The 27,953-nt window shown below is 38.7% G+C and overlaps 1 protein-coding gene across 1 annotated transcript; it reads right to left on the reverse strand.

Moving 5' to 3' along the window:
• Positions 1-784: 784 nt before the first annotated feature.
• Positions 785-27,902, reverse strand: LOC146321146 (uncharacterized). Its single transcript, XM_084726186.1, has 3 exons — positions 27,576-27,902; positions 26,139-26,372; positions 785-2,008 (listed from the first exon to the last, which is right to left on the reverse strand). The coding sequence occupies exons 1-3, from the start codon at positions 27,720-27,722 to the stop codon at positions 1,853-1,855; spliced, it is 537 nt and encodes a 178-aa protein (XP_084582312.1). The 5' UTR covers positions 27,723-27,902; the 3' UTR covers positions 785-1,852.
• Between the last annotated feature and the right edge of the window lie 51 nt (positions 27,903-27,953).

Consider the following 27,953-nt stretch of genomic DNA (forward strand, 5'->3'; position numbering starts at 1 on the left):
AAAAATACCACTTTTGGTCTACAGACAGCCACCAAGCAGATACAAAAATATTTTGTAGCTAACATTACTTCTTACGGCAAGTGGGAGAAAATGTTCCAGACCTTAAAGTAAATTCAAACCTTTACAATATTTTCTTGAATTTTTTGGAGAAACTAAATTCAGTGGTAGTTTGTCTTTTAAATACCTATAGATATCACACGTAAGACACTTTTTATAATGTAAATGTAACACTCATCAATCAAATGCAATTCAACATGCTTGAATGAAATATAAATGAAACAGGCTGGGAAAAAAAAATCTTTTCTAACCACCTCAAGTCTAAGTTTAAAGTTAATACTAGATCACAGTTTAAATTTAAGTTTTAGTGCAACAGAATTAAAGTCAATCTTAGTAAAAACCTGTTTCAATGAGAGGTTCAAATGTAACCTTTCTTAATTTTAAGATAGCTTTAAAGTTCAGTGGAATATAATTTAAAGCTAAACCATTTTTCCAGTTTTCTCCAGTTTAAAAATGAATCCTTGTTGGCGCAACCCAGACTTGAAATGTTTTTTTAACACCATATTTCAACTGTATACAAAGGCACTCTTACATGTGAATACTATTTTACAGTATATAGGATATTGATTGTCTCACACACTGCTTGAGACAGAGCGCTGTTTCTGATCCACACTGTAGGTCCACTCTCAGCTCTGCAGCAAATGTTCTTCTTTATTGCAACAGACCTTATTAGGCTCTGGCACTGGTCACATGAAAATCATCTAAATACACTAGACAGCACAAGTCATTTTTTTTCTAATATACTTCAACTTTATTTATAAAGAAATTTGGAATACATTAAAATCTTAACTTTTTTTTATTGGTAAAGAAAAGAACACAGACAGCATGACAAAGAACACTCAGGCCAGTGACACACATCACACTACAGCTTTCTGAACTGATGCACAGGAGCCACTGATTGAACAACTGGCTGTGTCGGCCATACTGGCTTCACTGCTGCTAACTTTCTGCTGCTTTTGTGTGGAGCTGTGCATTCCTGTTCAGCTGGAATATAGAAGAGGACATTGGTGCAATTCAAAAATCACAGGAAAACAGAGGTTTTTGGCGTGCACTCTCACATCAGATACACTTTGATGAGAAACATGCTCACCCTTTGTTGTTTTTAACTTGTTCAGCACGAGCCAAACAAAACCAAATCTCTCTCTGCTCTCTCTGACTATTCTGATTGGTTAGTTTTTTTTTATATGTAATACTATGTTAGCATACTTTTATGAGAGTTAGAGGGTGTTAGTGCATATTTACAGCCAACTATTCTGTTGAAGGGCAGTACAGTAATATTTCGCCCATTGTACAATCAGACAAATTTCTTTCAACTGCAGAACTTAGCGATACTCAACTCCAAATAAAATCTGACATACTACAAACCACATTGATAATCATTTGCTATTTGAATATGAAAGTAAAAATTCTCTTTGGATAATACTCTGCGTGTGTGGTGTAGGAACACTTGAGGCTAAACTTTTTAAGGCATCAAAATATGTTGATTCCTGATGTGTGATAACATAGAAGAACAATCACAAATACAAAATTTGTAGATAAAACATGAATCTCTGGGATGTTATAGTGGTTACCCTGTCCAGTGTTGGAGAGTAACTGACTACATTAATGAGCATCTTTACAATTAATGGCCATCTACTGTTGATTTCGATGTTGAAAGGTCTTTTAGCCAATCAGTTGACGTTGGGGGTTACACATTCTCAATTCAAACTGATGCCAGGTAATGTTGCTGATGCACTGATAGCTGATATACAATGAGAATGGGGACTATAAATGTTGGAAAGATGTTGAAACAGATTTAATGGTGAACCAAAGAAGCAACAACCACCACGTAGACAATGCTGAGGATGATGACCCCGATGCCGAGTCCAAGGCCGACGTGGTTCAGTGTCCTGGCTGTCCTGCTGGCCCGCTCTGCTCCCATCTGGTCCCCGATGTGGTTGGCTTCACGGGCCTGGAGGTGAGACAAAAAAAATTTAATCTTATACCGTGATAACTGACCTGAGACTAGCTCAGACTAGTCTGCCTTTGATTTAATTTTATCCTGAAATCACAATGACCTCGATGAATGAGAACATTCACACTTGATTAATAATTGTTTGTTTTAATGTCAGAAAATGGTGAAAAATGTCTATCAGTGTTTCCCAAACCACAAGATGACAAATGTCTTGGTTATTCAGTTTACTGCCATAAAGGTGTTAAGAAACCAAAACATATTCATATTTTAGAACCTGAAATCAGAGAATTTTGATTTTTTTCTTAGAAAAGCGCTCAAACTCATTACTAGGTTATCAAAATAGTTGCAGGTTAATTTCATAATCAATTAATAATCGATTAATCGTTGCAGCCCTAATTCAGTATTCAACTTGCTGGCTTATTTACACACCCAGTTTCAATGTAAATCCAATATTCACACTGTTTAGGTCTGTTTATGGTCTCGTGAGGGAAATATCTGACTCTGCTAAATAATAATAATGATATTTTTATTTGTAGAGCACTTTTCATTTGATCCTAAATGCTTCTCTGTGTTTGTCATTAACTGTGAAAGATTGTGTTGTGTTTTCAAAAACGCTGACACCAAGTCAACTATCCAGCCATGTGTGAGAAAACGATCTGTAGTACCCTTTAAAACACCCCTCACACCAACCGGTGGCTGATACAGACTGTTGTTTACCAACTGCTGAGGAGGCACTGACAGACTGATCATTACTGCATTCATGTTCCTCTGCGTAAACTGTAATCTGTCAGATTTACAAAATATGGTACAGTTAGTCCTTTTCATACAGCACAAACTGTGCGGCTGAACCAAGCTCTTATTTATTTCCACTATTCAAAGTAAGAAAAGAAGGAGGAAGATTGAATACAGATGTTTTCGGATAAACTGACACATGTTGTGACAATAAAAGTGCATCTCAATATTTGGAAGAAAGACTCCATAAAAGGAAACGACAAATTCTTGGAAATGATAAAGGTAGTCATCCCTGGTATTTGTTTGTTTCAAAACATATTATGCCATCGGATCTGATGAAGCTAGCGGCCATTTTAAACTGACAGTGAGCATGAGAAAGCCCTGTGCCTTTAATGAGAGACCAGCCCATAGTCTTAATCAAATCAAACTCCCACTCTCACTCCCACACCCCATCACATCTCTGTGTGTATGTGATTGTGACTGAGTGTGTATATGAGTGAATGTGCGTGTTTTGTAGGTGTCGTGAGAAGGCCCAGTTTGCTATAGTACAGCTGGTCACGATTAACAGCAGCTGTCAGACTCACTCTCAGCCACAGCTCTGTTCCACAAACTGTGACTCTGTCGTCCCGAACATACATGATTTATACAGGATACTGTCCGGGTAAGATTTAGATTTTTTCTTTTTCTTATTTATTTTGTAGACAGCTTTACTTCCTGATGTATAAGCAACTTTGCATCATCTCAAATCTTAAAGGTTCTATATATGAGATTTAGAATATCAATATAGCAGCAAACAACTGTTTGTTATGTAAAAATATGGTGGAGTAATGGCGTCCTGTACAAAGAATCAAGTCACACTCCCTCTCTGTGTGTGTAATTCGAGTTGCTTTGCTCTTTGTTCCCGTTGCTTGTCTGGCACTGTGTGTATGTTAGTCCCGCCCACCCTTGGCCCTTGCTGCATTTACAAAGAGACCCATTTCCACATGTGCTGGCTTGGGTTGACTTGGCTTGACACAGACTACCTGTCTGAAGGTGTGTCTTTTGACTGATGATGTGCTTTTTTTTTGAGTCAAATGACTGTAAAAGAGATTAGGATAAATATTTCATGTTCATAATAAAAAGTAAAAACAGCAGCACAAACAGAATAGTACTGAGAGCTGAACACATATAGTTATAATAAAAACTATTTTTTTCTCTGCTCTCCTGCACAGACCTGTGGGGGGTAAAGGGGCTCGTCAAGGGCCGGCCACAGTCGACGCCACCTGCCTGGAGGTCGGTATGGAAGATAGTGCCTTTTGGGGTAGGGTTGGCACAGTTTGGCACACTATAACTGGGAAGGGAAATGCAAACTAGCGTGGCATTACTCGGCCCTACAAGACGGCAGACTGCAGTTCAAACCTCAGCTAACACATTCACATTCAATTGAAATGATCAAACTATAGCTACCTGCAGTGAGTTTTACTTGATGTTTTAGGTAGCTAGCATTGGACAGATATCTAGCAAGCTAATATTTTCATTACATGAATTTAGGTCACTCTGCAGACTGAAGAAATAGCTCCTTACCAAGCTGAATGCATTACTAATGTACTGTACTAATGTACTGTGCACTGGGGGGAAAAACAGCATGTAGAGCCAGAATATTTTCACATCTAACTCCCTGAATAAAGGGTTTATTTTGACCAAAACACACTTGGTGATTGTTGGAACAGTGGAAGGACTAAACAAGACTTTTTTGCTAAGTTTTATTTTGTTTCTGTCAGGTTTAAATGAAGTGTGTTTTACGATGATCTGCAAGGTAGGATTACTGTTTTGTAAATAGAGTCTGGTAGCTCTGAGAGTTATAACAAAACAGCTGTTTCTGGTTAGGAGGTGTGGCCAATATGTCCATTTGGTTTTGTTTGATATGTTGGTGCTCCAGCACAATCTTACACTTGTCCATTAAATAATGGTAGGAGAAAACAGCTAACTTGGCTCTTTCCGAGTTCCAGTGCCCACTCAAGGAAAGGTGCAGCACATTACTCCTGTAAAACCACAGCAGGTCTCTTTTTAGATTACAAAACCAATACATTACGTGTCAATAAATGAGTTGGAGAGATGCAGGTAGATTTTGCTACCGTCGAACAGATTACTATTACAGTATGACTCACAAACACAGTCACTTGTTCCTCCTGCAGTTTGATTTCCTCTTCTTATTTAATATAATTTAAAGGGGGATGTTTGACGTTGGTCTGCGTGGGTAGAAGATACAAACTGACAATGATTAAGTTCCCTCCATTGTTGCATGAATGCAGAACTCTCCGCTCAGTTCCTGTCAAAAAATGATCAGATGAAGTGAGACTACCCTCTTCCCATCTTCAACTCTCAGGTGCTTTCAGCGAATTAAAAATCTAAACATAATTTGTGCTGATTCAACATGGTTAAATTGCTCAATCAATGTGTGCAGACAAAAGCAACTCTCTCCCAAAACCCTGAATCCAGTAAAGACATCTGGAGCTGTTCCCAGTGAGTGCTGGTCTGTTGCAATGCAGTCAATATTTAATGTGTTTAATGCATACAATTCTTTCACTGTTAAATACTTTCAGCCTCTGAAACAACTGATACTGTTTGAGATTTACATGTAGCTGGTTTACTGAATCACAAGCTACACAATGTTAAAAATAAAGTTATCTGATTAATAAATGCAATAATGTTTTATATATATTGTGGTCAGTTATACTTTTAAAACCTTAATTCAGCTCCAGTACATGCTTCCTACTGATTATGATTACATAAACTGTATATAACAGTAATTATTTTGACATAATTTCAATATCATAACTTTTAGTAATGGGATTACAGCTGCAAACAATGCCATTACTGCTACCTGAAATTAAAAATAAAATCCTGTAAATGTGTCAGCATGACTGGAGTATTGGCAGTATTGCAGTATGGAGCAGGATCATGACATCTGTTATATAGTTTTATATAAGAAAACACTGTGTTCTGTGCAAAGATACAGAGAGAAATGCATCAGACTCCGTCGCTCCCTGCACTGTACAGAGGGCTCAGGGTTTAGCTGATGGGTGGCAGCAGCCGGGGCTGGTATTCAGAGCCTTGTTAAAAGTCTTTTCAACAGTGCAATCAGACCAGCATGTGTGTTGTATATCACTGCTATGTGCAGTATGGTTGTGGAAATTCCCCAGATTGTCCTGATACTCTGTCAGAATCTCTACACTCAAAACTCAAAACATTAGTTTCACATTCTTTCATTCATAACGCTCAGGAGAGACTTTCATTTCCTAACAATGTATTGCACAACACTTAGCAGGAAGAAGACAGGAATATTACAGTAAGCAAGCAATTTTTTACTGGCATCTAGGATGATGATTTTAAAAACCCTTGTGAAACAGTACCTGGTGAGTGACCTTTGGAAATTTCCCACATAATGAATAAGAAAGATCATTAATACATAGCCCTGTGCGTGCAGATACATTGCTCTTGAACCAAAACAACTTTATGAAAATCTAGCAGGAAAAGAAAAAAAAAAGATCTATAATGTGTGCTTAGGACTTATATTCCTTTTTGTCATGGCATTGAAAGAGGTATCAAGTTTTTTTTTAAGCTAACAGTGTATCAAAATGTAAAATCCTGGTATTGTTACCACTCTACTATGCTCTAATCCTTCATTGCATAATTTTAATGTTCATCATTTTGACAGTTAACTGTGGCACATAAACCTTTATTTAATGCCCCGCCCTAACCAGGCTGTGATGAATGACTTTATGAGAAGATTAACTTGCTTCAAGGCATCTGATATTGTGAAACAGCCAACCGGCCAGCCAAACTCAAATCTTGCTTATCTTGTCCCTATCATCTTCAGTCTGACAGGTTCAGCTGCAAAAACTCAACTAACAGCTGAACTAATATCAAGGATCTTGAGGAGGATGTGGGCTGATTCAGAATCAAAGTTGACACCTGACACCTTTTTTTTGCACAATAGGCCAAAGTGGTCCACACAGCAATACGGCTTGGATTCCACCCAGTGCTCCTGATGGCCAGTCCACCATGAAAGGCTGATTTCAGGAAATGAAACTGAATTATACCTGTCGATAAACCCAGCAGTGTAGTTTCACTTCTCACTTAACAGCCATTATCACAACTGACCTACTCTGCGAGTACAGAGTAATATCTCTCTACACAAAAGAAGCTGATATCAGAAACACTGTTTGTAGCTCAAAGATCAAACAAGCACAAATTCGCAATGGCTATGGTCAAACACAAAACCTCACGTGGTTGTGTATGTGAGTCTATATCATGTCTGTCTTTATGTAAATACTAAACGTGCACTAATGTGGATAAATATATGTCTATTCTGAAACTTTAAAAAGGGAAGCCAGTGCACAGCAGATCACAAAATTATCCCAATCAATTCGTTTCAAAATTCAATTTCAAGTCAATTATCCAATCAGATTAGAATCATTTCACCTAATAACTTCAACTACAGCACTGACAAAACAAGACATTTGAAGACATCACCTTGGACTTTGATTACTGCTAAGATATATTTGTACAGGGACAAGTAAAAATTGATTTTGGGAAAGTAGATTTCTGACCCACTCGCTTGACTGTGTTCAACCATGATTTCTGCAATCATTAGCACCAAATTACATTATTATTTGCAGGAATTAAGTGAAGAACAAATTAAGTTTTGCCTAAAATTTCTTTAACATGAAATCTATTTGCATCAACGACCAAAATTTAAACAACCAAAAATACCAAAACCAGAAATATACTACATGATCTGAAATGCCATGTACATTGCAGTATTTGTTACTGAGGCTGTTTTGTATGCGTAGTATAAAAGCTCTTGACTTGAGGTGAATGTAAAGTGCTTCTTTAGAATTGCTGCTTCAATGCATCTCCATGTCCTGTAAGCCAATAACCTTAAATTATATTATAGAGGTTGACACACTGGTACTTAAATTATATTAGATGCTTTTTGCCAGATTGGCTCAGCTCTTCCACTGCTACCCGATTGGCTGCCTGTCCATCTGCACGTCTGCCAGTCTTATTTATCCTGCGACACTGTCTGCATGTCCTATCGCTGTGAGAGGTTCTGTCTGGATGTCAGTGTTTCTGTCTGTGGTTTCTTCTGCATGAGACTCTGACTCATTGTGAGAAATGATGGGGATGAAAAAGCTGGGGGTTGATATTTGTGAGAAAATCGCAGAGAGCAGAAGTGAATAGAGCTGATGAAAGAGAGGATGGAATAGATATCAAAAGCCTGCAGGGCCTTTCTCACACCAGACAGCTGAAGAGTCAAACCTGTTAACAGCGACGAGCAGTATTTCAATTAAATATATTTAAAATTTGTATCTATTTACTCTTGAGTATTTTGTAATTTGAATTTTGCTGGGCAGAAAAAGTTTTACTCATCTGGTGTAAACTGTATAAAATACTATAAAACAATGAACCTAATTACAACATTAGTGTAACCAGTCGGCTTCTACGTTCTTTACTTATGTTCCCATTTGTAGCTTTTCAAAAAACATGCAAAAGTATGGACAAAATGAATGTAGAGTATAGACAGAAGGCTCCATCCACCTGTATGTGTATCTAGCGTAGAGCATAAATAAGCTTTTATGGTTGACAGAAAGTGGTATTATGAGACAGGACAGGCCAGATGTAGCTTGTTAGCATGCTAAGTAGATATCACTGCAACACAATAAACAGACTTTGACAATGTCTAAACCATTTTTTCTACACTCTTTTGAATGTTCTAAACTTCTTGCATATTGCTGATTTAAGATCAGACCTGTGAGGTTACTTAAGACCTAAAATGTGATAATATCAGTTTGTGTTTTTGCATTTTCAATATACAAATGACTTGCATTTCAGTGAAATACATTTTCTCATGTCATCATGGTATTTTATTTTGATACATTTATTGAGAAAGTATTGTTAATTTGTAACAAAAAACTTTTCGATGTATTTGTGCCCTCTTCCACTTGTTAATTCACTTTGTATCACTTTGACTATTTGCTGGTACATGTCACGACACCCTGCCCCTATCCTTCACTGCTACAGTTTCACCCCTGATTCAGTCATGAGCCTTTATCCGACTGAGGCGGGGTCAACAGGGGGATGCATTCCACTCTGTGACACTGCTCTCTGTGCCTCTGGTGGACACAAATGTACATGTTTTCATACTAAGCACAGTCACTTACAGATGCAGGCACACAGGCTCTGTGTTCTGCAGATATTTTTTTGGTAACCTGGGCTCATGTGGCCGCCGTGCAGCCATGTAGGCTAAACAGGCGTGGCCTAGAGGCTGCATCCTATTTCAGAGTCGCCTGCCTCCTCACAGTGAGTTCTGTGTGATTTTTAACTTCAAAGGTCCAGTAGGTAGGTGTTTACCAACCTCCATCTGGAATTTATTATAGTCTAGCTTTCTGGGGTGAGGCCCACAAAGGGAACAGGCCTGTGCCTGGTGCCTCTCCCAAAGAGAAAAAGACACTAGATGTTGTTATCAGCACAGGGGAAACACTGGATATATTTTAACATTGACCACATCAGGCCAAGTGTCACAGTGATGCATAGTTAGGATTAGTGGTTTCCTCATTTCATGTTGACTCTGCACTAATCAATATTTTTGGCAAGCAGCTGTTGTCAGTAAAAAAACTCTGATAAACAAACTGTACGCTCTGTACCCCTTATCTAATGTACCCAGTGACACACCATCAAAACTAGCTGGTGAACACAGTGGAGCACTTAGCTGCGACAAAATATTTTACTGTAGAGCTGGTCAGATTATTTAAAGTGAGACTGTATGAGGCACTTATCAATAGTCAGTGCATTACATACAGTTTGGAGAACAAGAGTAGAGTCCCAGCCCAGAAGCAAAGCAACATAATGCTGTGGACAGGGTCAGATGAAAAATCCATTTTAGCCTCTTAAAAAAAGGACCATGTTTTAAGATCAATGTCTCTTCAATTGTATGCCATATTTAGAATATGTTTTGGCCCTTTACCTTGCCGTCAGACAGCCTTTTTCTGTTGGGTAATCTACTGTTACGTAAGCCAAACATTGCTCTTGTTTGCCCAACCAGACTCCATTGGCAAAAACAGAAATTTTACCTTACAGATCAAAGGAGTTGCTCATCTATGGTAGCAGTGATCTGTTAGGTTGTTTTGTTAATGTGTGGCTTTGGCGAATCCAAACTGACCCTATGAAACACAGAAGTAACACAATAACGCAAACTAACCAACTAATTTAGGTGGTGGTACACCAGCCATAGTCCTGTAATCTGCAAGGTAAAACTGTTGATTTTGCCAGTGGAGTCTGGTTGGTTTGGAGAGAGTGATATTAGGCTTAATGGCAACTTAGGTCAGAAAAGGCCATAAAAAAGAATTAATGTAGCTTTAATGACTAGGAATGTACAATGGATGGTAAATTCTAAAAAAAAAAATCAAAATTTTTATGAATGGTAATTATGACACAAACAATAAGTTCCAGTTGTTGAACACAGTTCTCTGAGAACTTAAAGAAATTAACTGTTGTTTTCAATAAATGTGGCCTGTTAACAGAAATTCAACACTACCAGAAGCTCAGACTTAAAGGCTTTTTCTGTGAATGTCTGTCAATAAGGTGTGCAGTGTGAGTCGCTAGCAGTGATCAAGCTTTAATATACATTTTTGACAGACATTAGAAGTCATTCTAAAGCTACATTTGGCAATCAACAATTTTAGATAAGTTTTAGACTTGTAAAATGCTCAGAGGAAGATCTGCAGGTTGCTATTTCAGAGTATTTCAAACCTATCAACACACAAAATCAAGGTCAACAATGTCATCCTGCGGCAGTTAGGGCAAGGGACCCTGCTGAACTAAAATTTCCTAACTGTGGTCACAACTACATGGCACTACAACTTAGAGTGAATATTACCTGTATTAAAAATACTGAGCTTTTTACAGTTACAGCGCTCCATGCTGCAGAGCTGGTCACTCAGTGAGCTCACAGTCATGTTGACTGACAGCTAACAGGTGTTTGCCTTTACAGGAACACATATAGCTGCCTCCAGTGGGACAAGTATTCCTAAAACTGGACCCATAACAACCCTGCATTTCTAAATGTGTCTGAATTTTCTGTCTACTTTTAGCTGGGACATTTTAGATGTCTGTATTCAATATCTCATCCATGTGGGATTACGAAATCATATCAGTTTAGAAATGGGGAAAGCTCTTACGTGTGGTTTTTGATCAGTGTAATGTGTTATAACAAGAGTAAAGAAAAGATTTGATGATGCAAATATGGTAAAACAAACTGCTAAAATACAATCACAGTGTAACCATCATGCCTTTTATCATTCATGGTGTAGGGTTATTTTATAACTTGCAGACCAGAATTTGAGTTGCTGCTTTGTCAGACATTTCAAATTTGTCAAATAATTATTATTGCAATATTACTGCAGGGACAGAGACTAATATTTTTAAGCTCTCTGTCCCACGGGCCACCAAGCATGCGGTGATCAAAGCACATTTTTGGTGGCCCCAGTGTAATCTAATGTAAATGAGTGCAGAAAAGGCAATTTAGCAAATCTTAGCACAGCCCTTCATAACCTTGACGCTTGTGTTGTCCACTTTTCCCATGAATTGTGATGTGTTGTTTCCTGAGGGCACTGTTTTCGTGGCTGGCTGAGGAAACTGGCAGCACACACTGCAGTACATTATGTTGTATATATGTCACATTTTAACCACTTAATCTCTTCCTTCCATTCACTCCTCCTTTTGTGTTTCATATCAGTAGCTAGCCAGTGATTCATACTTTTTGCTGTTTTTGTAGAATGCTGAACTAAAAGGTGCAAAGAAATCTAAAGTTGTGCTGGAAAAGGCTTGTAGTATGCAGTAAAACTTGGTATCCACGGTGGGGGGTGGGGCACCTACATGTAATATTGGTGGCCACAGAGTAGGTTTTTGTAGCCACAGTGTGGTCAAACCCTGCACTGGAACAACATGTAGTGTGTGTAAATAGGAATGAAATGATAGGAATGTTCTCGCCAGTAGTAAATAATCTTTATGTTAGTGTTACTGAATACTGTATATACTGGCAGATTAGCCGTTTTGAGTTTAGGAAAGAGTTTAGTTTAAGGAGGGCCTCTATACTGCCTCTCTGTGCAATAGTCCTATGTCCTATGCACTATTGCGTGCAGTGTGGTTCTGCAGAACAAATCATGGCCTCACACTGTAAGGACCCCTGCAAGTTACTGTCTGGATGTTCATCCACTGTCAGTAAGAGATTAGCTGCGAGGAAAAGCTCATGTTTTGGGAAACAAAGGGCCGTTTGATGATGCTGTTACAGGAGGGAGGAGTGGCTTGGCACCAAACACAGAGCGCTGATGTCTGATCCTGACAAAAGCATTGCTTGTCTGGACACTCCAGTGTTAAGCATTGCAACTTTCCACCGCTCATCCAGGGTTCAACAGAAAATAATTCTCATTCTCTAGACATTGTCTAGCGTAGTTTTTCTCAGCAGTAAACCTTTTATTGGGAAAAATGTGAGCTTAAATTTGACATTAAGCTAGTTTCCCAAAAAAGTTTATCTGTACGGTCACTTTGCGCTCTTGTCCGTCGTGGTTGAAAATGCCAGAGAAAGAATGTTAAGTGAGAAAGATTCCAGAAGCCAGCTCCATATCTCCACACCACTTCACCCCTTCATGTTATTTCCACTCTATCTTGTTTCTCGCTCTGGCTTCCTCTCTGTTTGGCCTTCTAGCTATAAACTCTCAAACTGACGTAGGAACACACATAGTTTGATACACACACCAACATGACTGCCTCTCTTTGTCTGTTTCTTTTCTCCAAATCTTGGCCACTTTCTTGAACTTTTTTTTTTTCTGTATCTTTCCTCTGCATCTCTCTCAAATCCATCTCCTCCCCGTTCTCGCAGCTCCCTCATCATGTAGCCAAAAGAGGATAATGTAGAGGCAATAAGCCATCCACTCCCACTGGTTGCCACTAAATAACTGGACAGGAGCACTACCAGGCACTGTTTCCTCTCACACTTTTTTCTCTTTCAGTTTTCAAGGGAAATCACAGGAGGGTCTCCATTTGGTTTTGCTCTAAATGTGAGCCTTCAAAGTTACGTGAACAGAATGAAACAGAGCGATCGAACCACAGCTTCAGAAGACTGTGTTGTTGTTTCTGAAGTTAAAGTGGGAGTGCTCTCATTTAGATCAGAGAATGTGAGCCTGTTCACCACATGCGTTACTCAGGCAGAGAGGGCAGAGAGAGGGACGGAAACATCCAGAAAAGACAGGAAAAACAAGGAAGAGAAAGTAATCCAAGTCAGACTTTCAGGAAAGAAAAAAGGCACATAAATTTAAGTCACCCAGAGAGCTGTACTGAGGATCAACAAATTATTTTCATTCAGTCTACTCCTGATTGCAGTGTAAACCCAGCAGGGTTGATTATTATTAATTAATTATTGTGTTTCCAAAGACAACACATAAAGATATAGTCTTTTTAACCACAAAATAATATCGTTGGAAACCCAGGGTTATTAGCATGTGTGTTTGTGTCTTTATGTATCCGTGTCTCCAAAGACTGTGAACATATTGAAACAAAGACACCTTCCACAAACATCATTAATGCCACCACACAGTAGCTAAATATTGAAAATATGCCACATATTTGTACAGCACACTAAAATGGCTGAATGAGACGGATTTCCCTTTCCTTCTACCCCATGTAGTGATAACCTCAGGTCAGCCAGCACTGTAAACGTTCTCAGACTAATCACGCGGCCTGTGTTACATGATGATAAAAAAAAAAAAAATCTGCTTTCAGGAGGTTTGCTACAATATTCTACACAGACATTCATGATCCCCAGAGAATGACTTTGGTGTTCCCCTGACCTTATCTCTACTGCCACGAGGATCACAATTTCGGCGTTCAGTGAAATATCTTCAGCACGGATGTTTCTGGCGACTAATTTCCCTGTCGATTAAATGCAAAATTTAATTTAGACGTGTTGACTCATCTAACACAAAGAAAACACTCAGAAAGCAGCTAAAATTGAGCAGAATTTATTAATTTATTATGTTAAACACCGTCCGAAAAATAAAGTGCATATTAAGAGCCATTTGAAGCTGTTAATCACAGTCTACAATCACCAAATCATCCTTGAAATGCGCGCTACTTTGTGCTGTGCAGTACAAACCTTACACATTAATATACAAAACATGACAACAACTCACTAAATGCTTCAAATTTTCACACCCAAGAGGATCACAGTGTTGGTGGGTAAACAACCCGGAGCTGAAGCTGTCAACCTGACAAACAGTGTGTAGTTGACGAATCACGCACATCCCTAATTCCCATCAACCTCAGCTTTACTTTGCTGATATGCAATGTTAGCTAATGTTAACATACTAATTGAACAAAGGAAGATGACAAGTCTGGAAAAAATTACTAAAATTCAATCTTATTATTGTTATTGTGTCTACCTTAGGATAATGATGTTAGCATTTAGCTCAAAGCACTACTGTGGTGTGCTCTAATTTCTGAAATAAGATATGAAGAGTCAAATGTATACTTATCTGACTATTAATACAGTGCAAGCTAGCTGGATGATCCTGTTCGCTTAACATTTAACAAGGTTAATTTCCAAACAGGCTAATGTCTAAGCATTAAGTATTCACAACATAGCATTAATGAAATATTTTGCTTTGTTAGAAACCTATTTGCCCGAAGTCATTTTTTAAAATTTACAAATTCTTTTATTTAATAGTGGCAATCAAAAATCAACACAGACTAGAGTTAATCGGCATATTTAATCTTGGGCTGCAACACCTATGTCAGAAAATAATGAAAAAGTCCATCCCAGTTTGTCAAAGTCCAAAGTGATGTCTTTAATGTCTCAATTTGTCATCTTTTTACTTGCCCAGAGCCCTTTAAAATACAGTCTCACAGAGCTGCTAGCATGGCTGCGGACTCTGTCTGGTTGCTACATCAAAGATATTGTGATTTTAAGTAAAACTGTCCACACAATCTAATGTATGTGGGAAAATCTGAATTAACACCATTTTATGACGAATTATATCCATTCAGTGTTTCAGAGGTAATAAATGTTTCAACTCCAGTAGTAAATTCTATGACACCTGCTATGAGAACCTAAAGTTTTACTGACTCCCAACAAATTTCCAAATATGAACATCTCTTACAGTCACCCTGCAGCTACCATCAAATCAGCGCTGAGATAAATCAAATTTTACAGTTAGTCTTATCTACCAAAAGCCACTATTAAGTGTGTAAATATATCACGGCAACTGCAACCTGTTACAGCTGTGTGCACACAGCTTTATAGCTTTGTACAATGACTTCATATTGTTCCTGTTTTATCTCAAACTGACAACTGCAAATCCATTTAGTCATCTCCACTACTACTGCACTGTGTATTAAATGAGTTGAACTATATGAAAGCTGTTTTGCTAAAATATGATATAAATAAAGTGCCAAAATACACTTCTGGTCACCTTGATGAGAAACTACATTATATGAAGCTCAGCGTAAGTTCAATCAGTAATTACGCGCATTCATTTACAACCTTCCTTTTCTCTCTCACACTCCTCCTATTCCCTCTAATCAGCTGATTGTGGGTGTTCACTTTCCTCTTTACTATCCAATCAGATTTTGCCACGGTCTTGTTCGCCAGTCAATTTGCTGCTGCCAAACTTTGCGTCTTTGTGCCATCAGTTGTCATACAGACAACTAGTTTTTGAGGGCTGCACAGGCAGAAATACCTAAGAGGCAATGACTGTTGAGACTCATGCATGTTCTGTTTCAACACTGCTCTGATATTTATTTATACAGCTACAATTTTACACACAAGGTCTTCAAAGGAATGGAACTGGTCTGTGCAGAAAGTATATTTTGATCTGGGAAATGTCACCGTTTGTTTTCGTCTCTTGTTCCAATATCTGACTCTACAAGGCAACTTTATTAGAGAGAAACTGCTGTCGTGACCTGTTCCTCTGGTGGAAAAGGTCTTTGTACTTTCATAAATCTTAAGTTTCTTAATAAGGTCTGTACGGAGAGTAATGGATGATAAGTTTGTGAATATGTCCATGGAGAGCAAAGATGTGAGATTATGAGAAAGACGCATCAAAGCAGGAGAGGAGGAAACAGGTCTGCCTGAGTAGTGCACAGAATAAAAATGAATGAAGGATCAAAAATCATATTGTGATTATTCTAACAATGATTGCGATATGATTCAGGATTAGTGGGAATCATTTTTGCATTGCAATTTTCATTTCCACTGAAAAATAACCTGATGTGACATTAGTTGGGGTCTGTGCCAAACAATTATGTGTCTTACAGGTATAAGATTTGAAGGCCAACTCTTTGCACGACCACAGTACTTCATTATAATGCTGTTTTGTGACACATTAGCTTGATCTGACACTTGGCCATATTGTGGCTAAAATAATATTTTAATTAACAGTGCAGCCATATTTAGAGAGAAAAGAAACCAGATTAGCAGGGCATGCTATTCAGATACATAAATACAGCAACAAATGAATTGTCAAACAAGTGAACTGTCAACTGACAAGTCAGACTGGGGATTTCCACCAGGCTTAACTCAAACAAAATAAAGATAAAATGTATGTCAATGCTTCAGTTCAGTTCTTAACCCTTTCAGGGTCATGCCTCCTCTTGACAGGATAAGAGGAGCGATTGAAGATTCAGCCTCGGCTGCAAAGGGCTGAACATCAGATTATTTAGGTAAAGTCATGTTCAAACACCTGCAGATATAATGCTCACGGACCTGTGATTTCTCAGGAGGTGGGAGACTGTGTTTTAGACAGGTAAAGTCACAGGTTTCAAGAATTACATTTAGAACATTTTGTACTTTATTTTGGGTTACAGGATATGTTTTTATAGAAATGATTACTTTGACAGAAAGTAGTTCCAAGAGAAATTGTTGATAGTGATATCTAAATTTTCTTCTGTAATTTTTGCAAACCATCCCTTTAAGGGCTGCAACAATTAATCAATTATTTGTCAACTATAAAATTTGTCAACTGATAATTGCTCATCAATTCATCAGTTTGAATAATCTAGGAAAGGAAAAATATCAAAATTCTGTGATTCCCACATTATAAACATATTTGGGATATAGTTGTGATATCTTTGGGTTGTGGACAAGAAAAGACATTTCAGGGCGTCATTTTGACATTTGACATTTTTCAACATTTTCTGACTTTTTACAGATAAACTTAAAACTTACAACTAATCCATTAATCAAGAAAGTAACTGTCAAACTAACTGACAATTTAAAAAGTAATCAGTTGTAGCCCTAATCCCCTTTTAACATTTCACAAATGACTTCTTGAATTCATTAAAATCTGACTCATATTATGGTTTCAAAATGGCTAATTAATAGGAAATAAGTAACTGAACAATTAGTTGTAAAGCAAAATGTCAATAAATATAGTTTTAATAGTTAATTGAGCAGTTTTTAATGTTGTTGTGAACATATCATTACATACACAATAAACCAGTGTATCTGTCCAGTTGTTTATTAGGCCTTTCCACATGCACTGTACTTTACTCTGTGTGCAGTGGATGAGAGCGAGGAGGTGGGCAGTGTGTTTGTGTCACATTGAGTTCAGCAAGTTGTCAGTGTACTTTAGACATCTTGTGACCGGATCATCCATTATAATAAAATCTTATGACAAAGCACTTTAAGTCTTATGACTATAACTAACTGACATTCCCTCTCAGAATCATAAAAAAAACCTAAACATGCCACTGGAGTCAGTTAAAAATTTCCAGGAATATTGAGTAATATGTCCACTGTCCAGTATCAACAGAAAACTTGCGATTGCTGTTTCTACATCCATGGTAACAGTTCAACAGTGACTGCTAGCAGCTAACACATTTGCCAAAAGGTAAACAACTGTTGGCCGACGATAATCAGGCTCAGTCCATGTCAGCTTTTCACAGATATCTTATATCAGTCAACAGAAACTTTCAGTACAGAAATGAAAAACATATTCCCAGTAAAGGAAGCTGTACTGACCAACATTAAATGGTTTGCTTTTAACATGTATAAACTGGACCGGCTGGTCAATGTAAATATACTGAGTGAAGTTTGTTGATCCGATCTTACATAACCGTCTACGTGCTGAAGTTCATGTTTTCTAAACATTTACTCATTGCTCTCTGGAGCACCAGGCAGCTTTAGTTTCTGGAAAAGGCAGCCATTTTATGTCATCTACACCTGGCCTGTTCAATTACTTTTTTTTTTTAGAAAGGCCAGATTTAATTAAAAAACAGTAAAGTGCCAAGGGACCATCTGTTTACAGGTTTACTGACCTGAAAAGTTAGTCATTTAAATGTGTAAGTTAGAATGTTAGCATGTTATTTAAATAAAATCACAATAATTACTTTTTTTGATACTTATAAATGATCGAAGGGCCAGATTGAGGTCATTGGGGGACCGGATTCGGCCTACGGACCACCAGTCAGAGAGGCCTGATCCATGTACATCAATCGGAGTGTGCTTACTTTGCAGATGTACCAACAATACCTTCTAACTTAGAATTTGTTTTGCATTCCATTAATATAAAGTAGTCCTCTAAGCCATCTGACAACACAGAATCAAGTTTTTGTAGCAGGAGATTACATACCCCTGAACAAATGTTTCTTTTTTTAAAAACACATTTTAGGGGCAATCAAAGAACATGAGGTCTCACATAACATAAAGTAAGCAATCATCAAGTACAGGTTGACAGGTACCGTTTGTCACCTTAACATTTCAGCATTAGTGCGTAACGTAAGTGGGAAGGAGAATAAGTTGAAGAAAAAAAAAGGAGTGAAATAGGTAAATCCCTAACCCTTATTAGTAACCCCTAAGTAACAGACCCTCTTACTCAAAACGTCAAATACACGCTCATTAGTGAAAAACTGCTGCACATGACTCTACAATAGGTCTGGATTTTCTGAAAGAAAATTCAAAATACAAGAAAACTGATGAACGCCACAAGTTCTCTTAAATCACTTGTAAGCACCACTTAAAAACAAATCTGTTTGTACGAGTGGCTCTTGCATGAGGCCCATTGATTCTGCAGCTGTGGTATTTATTTATTTTTTCTGCCTTGTCCAGACAGCCCAGATCCGACTGTACTGGTCTATCCACCAGGGAAAACTAAATTAATGTTTTTCCATTTAGATTCCTAAGTTAGATTGCACCAAAGCACTAATGGTCTTAACTGGACAGATAAATAATAATCCCTCAGACATGGTAGTGCCATGCTTCCCTCCTTCCTTGGCAGCTGCAAGGTTGAATCCTTTACTCAACGTCTCTGTTTATTCCACAGAAACTTGGAAATATCAATCTTTGTTTCATTCTCTAAACTGTGTTGAAGGTAACTCTCCTGGCAAAGCTGTGAATAAATACAATAATTTGGGAAGAAAATTCATCTTGACTGATCCCACTCTACTGCCTAGATCAAGGGGGCGCACAGCCCACCCGTCCAGATTTGTAAGGGATTTTTTTTGTTAATCCAATTATAATTTATGGCACACAGGGAGGAGGTATCTTTTGGTAGAATATATGATAAGTGGCAAATAAACTTATACTTATCTGCAAATTCTTTATTTGGGGTGTAGTTGAAAGTCAGGGCTTGTGTTTTATGGATATTAAGGATGTATCCACAATAACTCACATACTTCTTAAGGATATTCATCAGTAATGGTACCCCTGAGTCTGGGTTTTGCAGTGTGACTAATAAATCATCTGCGTACAAGCAGACTTTATGCCCTACCCCCACAGTTATACACTACAAACTGGTTTCCTGTCTGATCATTTGAGCCAAAGGTTCAATAAAGAGATTGAAGAGGGTTGGGCTAACAGGGCAGCCCTGTCTGCATCCTCATTGTATGGCAAAAGAGTGTGAGAGATTTATTTATACTTATCCTGGCCATCTGGGATGAATACAGTATGTTTATACATTGTATAAATGCTTCACTCAACTCAAATCTATCCATTACTTTATACAGAAATTCCCAACTAACAGAGTCAAAAGCCTCCTCAGCATCGAGGCTGAGAAGGATTGCACTGCTTTTTTTCTGTGTTAATATAATCAGTCATATAATGAGGTATAGACCTCCCTCCAGGAAGAGGGGAGGGTCCCTCCCAACATGTGACTGAAAACGTTTTTAAGAAGTGGAGGCAATGATTCCCTGATTGCTTTAAAGCATTTAGGTGGGTATCCCTCCTTACCTGCGTTAAGGGCTAAAACTGCTTTATCAATTTCCTTACTTGAGATTTCAGAAGTGAGTTTGCTCTTCGCCAAGAGAGGGGAAGTCTAATCAATTTAAAAACTATTCAGGAGGTTATATTTGGTTGTGGTTTTCACACATCGTCTCATCTGGTTTGTCTACATCTGCTTCCACAAGAGATCATGAGATTCTGCGAAATCTTGTGTTCCCTCTAATACATAGTATTAATATTAAGGCTGTCTGTAATCTGGAGCACTTTTGAAGAAAATGTTTAAGTTATTTAACAGTCAGTGTTTTATTATCCAATCCAATTTCCAACATTCAATTTAATTTTACAAGAAAAGTAGCAAAAATGTTTGTGAATGCTGTCAATTATAGTTCTTAGAAAGACTGAAAACCAAAATTGTAATCTGCAGGTCAGACCCTTATTGACACGTCCCTGGCCTTGGTTTCACATACTGAATTGTATTTGGCAATAAACCTTATATTATTTCGCCTCTTCCTAGACGCCTTAAATTAGAATCAGTCCTTTTCTGCTGCGCTGCCTCGGTTTGTCTGCTGAAATCCCTGTAGTTTCTCCAGTATGGCCTTTTTAAATCAGGTTCTTTTCCCAGCTTGACGCACTCTAACTGTACTCCATGGCAGCAACTTACTGAGGATCTCCTCCATGATGCCCTCAGTCCTGCTGGCATGGATAGGTCCCGCTGAAAAAACCTTGCTTGGCCAGATCCTCTGCAGCCTTAACGGCATTGTTGTATGTGACGGCGCCAAATTAGAGATGTACCCATATTTTTGTTAGTGGGGTTGGGAAACATATTTTGTTTTCCTTAAGCACTTTCTTAATCACAGTGTATTCCTTTCTCTTCCGCTGCACATCCTCAGCATAATCATGGTCAAAATACAACCCCTTTTTCCTGCACTCAAATTTTCTTCTTGCAATCGGCATGCAGGACCTTTTCCTTGGTTGTAAACTGCAGAAACCAAACCACAATTTAGCACGGTGGCATGCCCGTAGGTGGTTTGGGAGCCAGTATTCGATGACCTCTCTCACTTCCCAGTCCTTCTACCTGGAACAAGCCCATGGAGTCTTCCATTTCCTTCTCAATAAGATCATTGATGAACCGGTGCATGGAGGTTCCCTTGGCATCTTCTGGACCTCCGTATATATAAGAATATTTTTGCACAGAGAGCGCCCTTCCAAGTCCAACAGCTTGTCCTGCAGTGCTTGTTAGTTGCTGAGTAGCTGGATGAAAGTATCTTTAACCCCAATATCCCAATTTTCTGTTCCTGCCAAGCCTCTCCACCTCTCCCAGGCGCCATGTTGCCTCCTAAATTTGGCCAGGGGCAACTTGTATTTTCTGGTTGATTTCAGTAGTCAGGTCATCTAATTGTGCTTTCATATCCTGTTGAAAGCTGGCTCGAAACTCAGACAGTTCTTTCCTCATGTCAGACTTTAGGTCGCTCATTTCTTTGGCCATGACTTCACTCACCACTTTATGGATGGCACTACGTGTAGCTGCTGAGCCCGCTTCACCTTCAGAGTCGCCATATTCCTCTGGTCATGCTTCACCAATGCCAGCTTCTTTTTTCTCGGTGTCCCTCTCTGTCACTCCTTAACCCTGACCTCAATTTCTGCCTTCTGACCCAGTTCATCTCAGTTTCAGTCTGATTTTGGGAGTAAAATACTTGAATTAAGACTAAAAATTCCTATCTGTTCCTATCTGTTGTTACTGAGCTACTACTGCTGTTGTGTCAGCGCATGATGAGAAGGTACACAGACACACAGTAGGGGATAACTAAATTTGGTTTACCTTTCACTGCATCGTGGCTTCTCAGCTCAGACCTGCAGCTATGATCCTCATACAGTATCTGTTAATTACTGCAACAGCCTTGGAAACAGAAGCCAAATTAGGTTGTTGGCTGAATTGCTGCTCCAAATTACAGTTACAGTGTTCTGTCTCATGATCATGATGCAGACAGGCACCAGTCAAATGACCTGGTGGCCATAATTTAACATGACTTCTGTCAAGGACACTTCTCTGTACATATTAACCTGAGCATATTCTACAAAGAGCAGGACAGGGCTGCGTTCCTGTAGGAACAACAGACTGAGGACAGAGACATAGAGACAACAGCCATGTACAATGGCACCTTAAATCTCAGGCTTACCAGGGCTTTAAGGGAAAATAGTGCTTTTCATTTGGGTCTACAGTGACTTTTGATGGCAGATGTAGTCAAAGCAGTAAATCTGTCAATACATGCTATATTGATCAAGAAAGCTCCTTCTCACAGAGCTGGGCCAGAGGTGCCCACATGTACCAGGATGCATTGCTCATGAGCTTCGCATCCCCACCCCCATATTGCTGTGTTTCAACCACCCTGGCCAAACCACAGCGTTAGGTGACAAAAGTACTCATTTAACACACTACCACCCACATCCATTTTCACATGCAATGAAAAACAACTGATAAGGTTGGCTGTGCATGAACAGACAAGACAGAGTGGCACAGGGCAGCAGTGAGTTTTTCAGACCATTAAGGGGAAAGTGACATACAAACATACAAACAACATAAACTATATTATTTTAATTTATTCTCACACATTTTGCTCAGAGTAATCTCAGTCAGCATCTCTTCTGGCAGCAGTGTCTGTCCTTCTCCTCTCGCAATGCAGGCAGGAGTAAAAGTGACTTGCTACGGTTACAGGAATGCTCTTTGTCTCTGTTGCCCTGAAATTTTCTCCTAATTTTAATAAAAAGTTTTGAGGTTTTACATTTTTGGTTATTTTTATGTGGGGTTGCTGACAAGTTCTAATATGGATGTCATGAGAACTGATAACTTCTTGAATCCTTTCTCCCCCTCTGTAGTTTTCCAATAAATGTCACATGGTCCCATTGCCCGCATTATCATGGCGAATCATAGCACAGAAGCTCGACTGATGGTGGTTTTCATGCACGGGTTTAACTCAGAGTTAGTTTTCAGAGTTGACTGAAGAAATTCTGATCAGCTGCTCTACAACCAAAAACGAATGGCATCTCAGGCTCAGTCAACTCAGAGTTCAGGGTTAATCTCAGAGTTTGTTAAACCTGCTTTCTGAAATCGGCCCAAAATAATGTTAAGGTGCCTGCGGCCATGTAGTCCAGCTGTGGGACTCCATTGTGTGTTGCTTTCAAACATCAAGGTAAATACTGGATGGTGGACAAAGCCTAAATATAGAGTTTTTCACATGCAACTATAGAAGCTATCCGACATTCGGCAGTTTTCCACCAGCACAAACACCCACACAAACACCCACACAAACACCCACCCACACACACACACACACACACACACACACACACACACACACACACACACACACACACACACACACACACAGACCTCCTAAATGTGGTATAGTACATTGACTTTAAGTGTGCTTGCAAATAATGTGTACTGCACACTGTATATGCAGTATGTAAGCGTGTGCATGAACAAGCAAAGTCTGGTTTTGTTCCAAGAAAAGAAACAACATTAAAATAATTGGTAGGATAAGTGTTTTTTAGCCGCATTAAATATGATGCATCTGCATACTTTTGTACTCTTCATATGTTAGAATTATCACACAAGAAACACAAAGGAAATGCATCATCAAACAATCAGCCACCAGACCATATCACACTTCAGTCCACTTTCCATGTGGAAGAAGTCAGCATACTGAAATGTTTTAGGGCCACATGAATGTTAAATTTGGCTTTTAATATGTTGGAGAAATGTGTAGGAAGTCAAGTGTTTTTCCACTCTGAGGAGTAAACACCAACCACATGGAAACAACTGACCAACTTTTCCTCCTTAAGTGTCTACTTTCCTTACGTCACACCGCTCTAATGAGACACAGTGTAAAAACAAACTCATTAACTTTTTGAGTTACCTCGCACAACAAAAACACATGACTACCTATAAACTAAAGAATCAGTCCTAAAGTAATGTAATGCAGCCTATAATTTTTTACTAGCCTGCTCAAGTATAAAAAACTACATTCCAGGTTATCCTGATACATGACAAATATTTATCTTTGAACAATTTCACAATAGAGCAGCATTTTTTTGTACTACATAATTAATTGTCCACACTGTAATTACAGCAGCAGAGGAGGAAACTTGATACTGCGATAACAGGCAGATGATTAGACTTTCAAACCAAAAGGAATACACTGTATTACGACTACTTTTCAAAAAGACTGATAAAAACAACACAATAAACACAGATAAACACATACAACTAAGCACAAACAATAACATTATAATTACTGAGTTAAAAAAAGGCAAGTGTTTCCTGCCATAATCGCACAAAGTCTCACAATGGTGTCTGAGTCTAGTTCTTGGAACAACAAGGAAGTAAATGTCTGAGGATGTCCAGGAGCAAAAGGTGATGCAAAATATATTATTAACTCAGGCCAAAGCACATCTCAGCTAATACAACATCCAGAGGCACAAAAACATCCCCCACTATCTTTTGTATTGACATCCTCCCTGTTATCTCGCAGACCTCAACCCCTTCCAGCATCTCTGTTCTGTCACTTCCCCAAACTTGGCAATTGCCATTACCTCTATTTATAATTTACTGGAAATGGAACTGAACAACAATTTCGCCATTGTGGAACTCATTTCATGCGGCCAAAAAACACTGTAGATACTGTATTTACCTCTGAATGGGCCCGGCCATTTTCTAAATATTTGGAATAGAAGATTTTCCACCATCTGATCTACAGCTATAATGCATACTATGTTTGACTGTTTTTCTTAGTATTTCTAACTTAAAAGGTCCAGTGTGTAAGATTTATAAAGCTTTATTGGCAGAATACAAGAAGAATAGAATAGAATATTCATAAATTTTTCTTCATTAATGTATAATGACCTGGGGCTATATTAAAGAAACTTCTATAATAACTTCTATTATTCCTAATCTTAGGAATCATATCTTATCTTATCTGGCTTCATACTTTATTAACTCGGGCTAGGAGATCTTAAACACTCAATCCATCCTTGCTTTTTAACTTTTATGTTGTGCCGAGCTAAACCACTTCACTGAAACATACTGAAATACACAAAAATGGAGCAAAAACAGTGATTTTCTTTTTGGGGAAACAAACAACAATGCCAACTTGGAGAAACAAGAAAGCAAGTGGGTTGAAATAGCAGACAGTCTCACTGCATCAGGCACCCATTGAGTAAAAGCAATGAAAGAGCAGCTAAGCAGATTAAACAAGTTTGCTAACACTACTGTTAGCTAATTAGTAAAACAGCTACTACCACTGGTGGAAAAGTGGAAAAGTTAGGACAGCTCAACAGTTATCTAAAAGTTATTAGAGTTCATTTGAGAATTTAGGAAATTAGGATGTTTGTGTATCACACAATTCCTAGCTTAAGTCAGAATAGGAACAGTGACTTAAAAATTGTTAATCTGTATTGGCTTTTTTTCCTACATCAATTCAATCCTAAATAATTACCATGGTTACCAAATAGATAAGCTCTGCAATACAGTCACTGAAAATAAGAATTGTGTTTTCGTTACCCTAGAATTAGCCATTTGAATCTACAGAAGGTGCAGGTCCTTATCCACCAAGTCTGCCATGTTGCACCACCATGTTTCTACAGTAGCCAGAATGGACAAACCAAACACTGGCTCTAGAAGACACAAATCTTCTTTCGCGTTTTTCTAGGTTTTGTGGCCACTGTAGTTTTTCCTACAGGCTTGGAAGGGGAGGGTGATGCTGATGGACCAGTGCATCGGTTCAGTGGCATCTAGAGGTAGGCTTCAGGATTGCAAATGCCTGATGTCACACTCATCATTTTCAGGTGGAAAAACACAATTTTTATTTACAAGTGATTTTACATGAATGAAAACATAGCTATGAGTATTATATTACATTTCTGCCATATTCTGCCAATAAATCCTTGTAAATCTGACACACTGGACTATTAAGTGGGTTTTAATTCATTTTGAAATATGCATCGCTCAGCTGTAAGATGGACTCTGCATTGGCACATATTCAGAATTAAATGGAATTGGATCTCGGATGTGGGGAGATGTTGGTCAGTCTGTGGCTGTGCACCAGTCCATAAACGATAATAATAATTTTGAATTAAACTCACTGAGATGGAGAAGATGAGGGCAGCAATTCCAAGTGGCAGGCAGCAGCACAGCATGGTGAAGATGGAGTAGCACAGGTAGTCGTTGACAGGGTTAGCCAGCGGGCCTTGAGTCACGTACACTGCAGGCTGGACAGTGACCGTCCCCGGCTGTGCTGGGTACTGCTGACCCATGGGGTACGACTGCTGTCCATATGGTGCCCCTCCATATTGCGGCGGGGTCGGGGCTCCATAGCCCTGCAGGCCACACACGTGAAATACAATTCAAACTCAATTTCAGGTAAGAGGAAACAGACATGATGTGAAATCAAGGGGAAGCCAGTGGTTTAGGTGGGAGGCTTCACAATAAATGAAACTGCAGTTTGACCACAGGACAGTACATTCACTTGCAGTGTTTGAGAGAGTCTGCAACACTGATTTCCTGTGAAACTCCAGCACTGGACTAACAAATTAAACCTGACCTTCAGTCAGCATGAGGGTGACTAGCGCATGACTGAATTTTCATTTTTGGGTGTCCCTTGAATTGATTTTTGGTGCTTTTTGTGACCACAGTTGTGGCTCTGGCTCGGCTTACAGTTAGAATTACATCAAACAGACCATTAGATCTCAGTTACTGTAATTACTGCTGATTTCTTTATACAGCAAACATTCATTTTATCTATATTTATCTCAATATGATCTAAGTTCACGCACACACACACACACACACACACACACACACACACACACATATATACACTACCAGTCAAAAGTTTCAAATTTTCCAGTTTTTTATTGAGAATTATGCATGTTAAATGTCTCATTGTACTCTGAAAGCATAGAACAAATAAACATTTGAAGTTAAAAAATAAATAATGGAATCAATTTATAAACCAAAATGTATTCTAAACTTTTGACTCATCAAAGTAGCCACCTTTGGCAGATATAACAGCTGAAAACACTCGTAGCATTTTTTTCTACAATGGAAATCAAATATTGTTCAGAAAGTTCTTTCCAACTCTGTTGCAGAGGTTCCCATTAATGAGCTTGTAGGTTGCTCTGCTTTCACTCTTCTGTCCAGTTCATCCCAAACCAGCTCGATGGGGTTTAAGTCTGGAGACTGGACTTTGAATTTCAATAAAAAACTGGAAAAACTGAGGGTGTTCTAAAACATTTGACCGGTAGTGTACATATATTTACACATATATACATATATATTCCCCTACCCTAAAAGCCACGCAGCTAGTAATAAATAATTAGGCTACAAGGATACATGCGTCTCAAGTTGCTTTGAGAAATGTCAGCATTACATTATTAACACAAATGAAGAAAACTCCTTAGAAGAAACCTGCAGGGCACTGCCATATTTAGCAGTGTAATTAAACACAAGAAAGAACAAAAGGCATCTCTTTATCTGCTATAAATGATTATTTTTATTTTTTATGTGTGAGGGCTGCTTACCTGCGGCTGTTGTGGGTATCCTGGTCCGGCTTGAGGGTACCCTCCCGGGTAGGGGTTGTCGTGGTAGGGCGGAGGGGGCGACTGGCCCATGGAGGACTTCTCATCAGCCCATCCCGCTGGAGGAGCGCTCGACTTGTTGGGGTCCATAATGCACCAGCTGGGTCTCTGAGTTTTTAGATTCCAAAAATCTCCTTTTTACCGTCGAGCAAAAGTATCTTTTCTTCTTAATCTTCAAGTATTAACTGAGTTTTTTTTTCACCACTGTCGACTTTTCTTACTCCACTGCAACCGCAAGGTGAATTGTTCGGAGTGAGGGTCTGATCAAATTTTTTCTCATCAGCGTCAATTCACGCAGAATAAATAATAAACTTCCGCTCA

Source organism: Lutjanus erythropterus, chromosome 9 (genome assembly GCF_056507025.1).
Source record: "Lutjanus erythropterus isolate fLutEry1 chromosome 9, fLutEry1.hap2, whole genome shotgun sequence".
NCBI classification, from domain to species: Eukaryota; Metazoa; Chordata; class Actinopteri; order Lutjaniformes; family Lutjanidae; genus Lutjanus; species Lutjanus erythropterus.

Coding starts and splice junctions, on each gene's coding strand:
- LOC146321146 (XM_084726186.1), bottom strand. CDS start 27,722: ATGGACCCCAACAAGTCGAGCGCTCCTCCAGCGGGATGGGCTGATGAG. Junction 26,373..27,575: donor GATACCCACAACAGCCGCAG/GTAAGCAGCCCT, acceptor TGTGGCCTGCAG/GGCTATGGAGCCCCGACCCC. Junction 2,009..26,138: donor CCCTCATCTTCTCCATCTCA/GTGAGTTTAATT, acceptor TCTCACCTCCAG/GCCCGTGAAGCCAACCACAT.